At 30.2% G+C, this 5,015-nt stretch overlaps 1 protein-coding gene across 1 annotated transcript in view; it reads left to right on the forward strand.

The window, feature by feature from the left end:
- The window catches only part of SCN1A (sodium voltage-gated channel alpha subunit 1), a 129,394-nt gene that overhangs the window by 77,767 nt on the left and 46,612 nt on the right, over nucleotides 1–5,015 (forward strand). Inside the window, 4 exon segments of the mRNA XM_011360191.1 lie at nucleotides 105–164; nucleotides 889–987; nucleotides 1,077–1,168; nucleotides 1,998–2,267. Coding sequence (XP_011358493.1) covers nucleotides 105–164; nucleotides 889–987; nucleotides 1,077–1,168; nucleotides 1,998–2,267 — 521 coding nt within the window.

The following is a 5,015-nucleotide window of genomic DNA, read 5'->3' on the forward strand; positions in this document are numbered from 1 at the left end:
ATAATATAAACCTTCTCGCCCTTATCTCTCTTCCAGATACACTCAATAATGTGCACAATATCTGCGTTCCTGTCTTTCTTTCTTTTTTTTTTTTTCCCCCCTAGTGGTAAACTTCCCCAAGAAAGAAGAGATTCAGAAAGTAATAGAAGGCCATTCAAGAATAGGTGAAATTAGAGTGTGGAGGAAACTAGATCAACACCACTTGCCCTCATCATTCCTTCAGGAGCTAAGGTTTTTTGGCCTCTTACAGGCATAATGAGGTGGACAGGAAGAGAAGTAGTAGACAGGGTTCCAAATGCTGCCTGTCTCCTCTTAATTACATATTTAGTCAGAATAAGCCAATTTTTTTTGCCATTTCCTCTGGCCACAGTTCAAAAGAAGGTATATTGGGACTACTATTTTATGAGAATAAAATAGCAGTAATGGCAGGGACATGATTGGGCCCCCATAAAATATTGTCCTTAATTTGCCTAACTTTCACTCAAGAGTTACACTAGAGAAATTCTATCATGTACAGATAGTCGGTAAGGCAATCTGTCTTTTCATGCCTAAATTTCTCTTGAACTATTTCATGCATTTTTTTTCTAACTGAAACCTTAAAACTATAGCCAAGATTTATTTTCTTTTTACTTAATTCTTCTAAGTTACACATGATGTTGATTGTATTGTTTCTCAAAATGGCAACTGGTTTGTGTATTTTATGAAGTTTACATCTACTTAATGGCCTTAAACTGTGTGAGTTAAGAAAACCATACCAATAGACTCTAATTTCTAAATTGCTATTTACAAAATTATCATTTAAAATCACCAAGAAGTTCTTTATAAAAGACCCAAGCAAATAATATAAATCCTGCTTAAATCTTGAATAACTCTGATTTAATTCTACAGGTATGTAACAGAATTTGTAAGCCTAGGCAATTTTTCAGCTCTTCGAACTTTCAGAGTCTTGAGAGCTTTGAAAACTATTTCTGTAATTCCAGGTAAGAAGTGATTAGTGTAAAGCATAAGGCTCCTTGTACCTACAGCTCTTTCTTTGTATCCTGTTATTGTGTTTGTATGTAAACTCCCTATTACAGGTATGTGACAGAGTTTGTGGACCTGGGTAATGTCTCAGCGTTGAGAACATTCAGAGTTCTCCGAGCATTGAAAACAATTTCAGTCATTCCAGGTGAGAGCTGCATTAACCATCAAGGCCGACCCATCATGTTTGTTTCAGCAAGAGCTTCTTTGTTTAATATTAAGGATTACAGAAAATTGGGAACCATAATAATCAAAATCAGGTGTTTCAAAGACAATGATTCTTATTTTTGGACATATTTTTATGGTCTCACATTTTTTGTTAGCCTTAGAGTATAACAATTTCTTGCATGAGACATTGTAATATACAATCTGTGTGATTTGCACTTGGAGATGTCATTTTTCTTCCAAATTAGTTGTAGCAAGGATTTGTTCCCTATTGAATGTACTATTCTTTAATTTCTTGTTCACTTTAGCCATTGATGACTAGGTCTATACAATGTAATTTTAATATTGCTTAAAAGAAGGGAATAAGATAATAAATGATAGCATGAGTCTGCATGAAGGATTTATTATCTTAAAGTGCAATCATAATCCAAACTACTTCCAGTTTTATAGTAAAATCTTTCATACTTATAAGTAGGAATTCAAAAATATTTATTCAGGTAATTTGTTGTAAAACTGACAACTGACCCCAATGAAAGTATGTGACAGTTTCATTAGCAAACCTCCTTTCATTAGTGAACCTCCCATTATTTTCTCTCAACATAATTGGATATCGATCTTCATTTTATTGTTATTACATTTCTTGAGTTCATCTCCATAAGCATTTCAGCCTACCACGAAGTGTTGCTCTTCCACTTAGCATTGCAGTCATCTTCGGACTTATGCATGGAATCTATATTTTCAAGAAAATTGTGTGAGGCTTTTGTTATTTCACATGTTCTAAGTCTTAATAATAATAGCCTTCTTTCTTTCAGGCCTGAAGACCATTGTGGGAGCCCTAATCCAGTCTGTGAAGAAGCTCTCAGATGTCATGATCCTGACTGTGTTCTGTCTGAGCGTGTTTGCTCTGATTGGGTTGCAACTCTTCATGGGCAACCTACGGAATAAATGTGTACAGTGGCCTCCCACCAATGCTTCCCTGGAGGAGCATAGTATAGAAAAGAATATGACCATGAATTACAATGGCACACTTGTAAATGAAACTGTCATTGAGTTTGACTGGAAATCATATATTCAAGATTCAAGTAAGAATTACTGTTATGTAGATTATCTTTTCATTGCTGATTTACCTTCCATTTAGACATAAATATTTTTTAAATGATTGCATAACAGGTTGAAATCTCGTAAATATCATATCAGTGGTTTGCTTATACATTTAATTATTTTATTGATAACTGTTCTAATTTTGACTCCTGAATGATGTTTTCTGTTATGTCATCATATGGAAGGCTGAACAACTCAGCTAGAAAGAAGTTTGTCTAGGATCTTTGTTTGCTGTACATTCTTGTGAGGATTGAGACAGTCAAATAACATAAAATATTCTAAGGCCCTTTGTGAACTCTAAAATATTATGTAAATGTGACCCATTAAGCACTAATTACAGAATGCCTTTTATATACTAGAGACTATATAGAATGCTGGGAAAATAATGGTGATGACACATGGCTTTAGGGTGTTATAGTTTAGTAAGTTATTTGTATTGTCATTTTGTGGAAATCAAGCAAAACCTAAAGGTAAACAGTATTCTTATATTTCTAGAATAAGAATTGAAAGTAGTGTATTATCAAAAAGAAGATAATTAGAGTCAATTAAGCTTTAGGAGAGGGTAATAAAAAATTTCAAATAAATCAGTGAAGTTATGGGAATCAATTTATTTTTATTTCAAGAGTTTAGACAAAATAACCAAATGTTTAAATAATCTACTCTAGAAGGATGGAAAAATAATTGGCCTAATATCTTTTCTCTTTTTAAAGTGACAATAAAAGTAAGTAAAAACTTCTCTCTTTTATTTAACTTTAGTATCTGCCCGTAATGACATTTCAAAAGCAGAGAGTTAGAACATGATTCATGGGTAAAGGGAAGGTTCTTTTTAAAGAAAAATATTGAGTATATAAAACTTAAACTCTAGATGTACTTAAATTTAGCTATGTCTTTATTAGTTTAAGGTGATGACTAATACTTAAAAAAAGATCAAAGAAGATATAAAAACTTAGTGACTGCTTGTGTGGAACAAGTAGGATTAGTCATAAAAGTTTGATAATTCTTAAAGTAATAATAACATAATAAAAAAATCTAATCAGTATCTTTTTATAGTTGCAGATTTGGAAAATGCCTTGGTTGATACAGATTAACTCTTCCAAGATCTTAGTGATATGCCCACAAATAATTTTCAAACAATTGTAAATCTCTAGATTAAGAAAAATGCTTTGATTAAGAAAAATACATGTCAGAGCAACACATTAACTATCCCTTATTCACTTCATATAAGTCCCTTGCTGGCAACAACTACCTGAAATCTGTTTATTTTTTTTAAATCTAATATCAAGAAACTGACTACGAGGATGTCATTTAGGGTTTATTCCCTCTATGAAAATTTACTGGACTCCATTTTTCTTATATTCAAAGTCAAGGATATTCAAGGTCATTTGCAGCTCTAAAATTCTGTTTCTTATATTTTCTCTAATAATATTCTATTTGTTGAAAAAGATTATTTTAAACCAAATGAGAATATAAAAAAGTAGTTTGTCTTTGAAAGTACTAGAAAATTAAATTTATTAAAATTAAAGACAAACATGACTGAAAGTTAGATTTAGGCTTATAAATCATTGAATTTAATGGAAAATAAAAACCTTCACTTATAAATACCTGATATCAAAAATTCACCCAGAAACTATCATATTCTTTTCACTTGTTTAATTTTAATTAAGAAATTCTATTTTAATTTTTCTATTTTCAAGTAAGTAAAGACATTAGAAATAAAAATTATATTTTCTATTGTTTTTATATTTTTTACAGAACTATGAACAGAATAAATTTCTCTGAAAATTTAGAATCTAGAAAATAAGTCTTCAAGAAAATTAAAAATTTTTCTTTTAAAAAAAGTTTTCTTACAAAACGATTGTTCAATTTCACATGTTTCTCTTCTTGTCATCCCTCTCCTTATTTATTTGATAAACTTTACTGAAAGGCTACTAGGTCCCAAACACTAGTAATTTGGAAATAATTAATGATTAGACTTTCCTTCGACGAGGAACAATATTTATAAACAAATAATTACAATATAGGACAACGACTATAATGATAATAGAAGTATATACATGTTACTGGTACCATAGTAAGAATTTTTAATTTTACCAATCTTTGGGAAGGAAGTAGAAAATACCAAGGAATAATTTATAATAAAAGTGACACTTCAACTAAGTATTGAAAGAATCGAAGGAATTCGCCAGAGACAGAAAGCTTTGATATAACGTAATATTCACCTATAGTTATTATTTTAGCTTTTAAGTATTTAAGATTATTTTTTATTTCATTTGTTTTAGTAGTTAACATGATTTATGCATCCTTTACTATAAGCTGCTTATGATGTATTCTAGAAGTTGGTAAAATGTATATTATGATTAATTATTAAACATTTATAAACACTATCTAAAAATATAAGATACCAGAAAAAATAATCCCTTATTTTGAAATATGTGACGGTTTTGAAAAGGCAAAGAAATCGTGTTATTCTTATCTATTTTTACAGAATGAAATTTTTAGTTTTTAAGAGGGTAGTGGAAAAACACTGATACTATTTTAAAATACTATGTTAATACCTTTGGTTATCACTAATTTCACATTTACAAAGAATAAATGCTTAGTACTATTAAGTATTTAATCCCCTTAATATAATATCTAGTATTTGGAGTGAGAAGGGGCAAATACCTGTGTCTTTGAATTAAAATTATTCAATGAACTTTAATAGTAGGGCTTGATTTTGGTCTCATTCT

Source organism: Pteropus vampyrus, unplaced genomic scaffold (genome assembly GCF_000151845.1).
Source record: "Pteropus vampyrus isolate Shadow unplaced genomic scaffold, Pvam_2.0 Scaffold2, whole genome shotgun sequence".
In the NCBI taxonomy this organism is placed as follows: domain Eukaryota; kingdom Metazoa; phylum Chordata; class Mammalia; order Chiroptera; family Pteropodidae; genus Pteropus; species Pteropus vampyrus.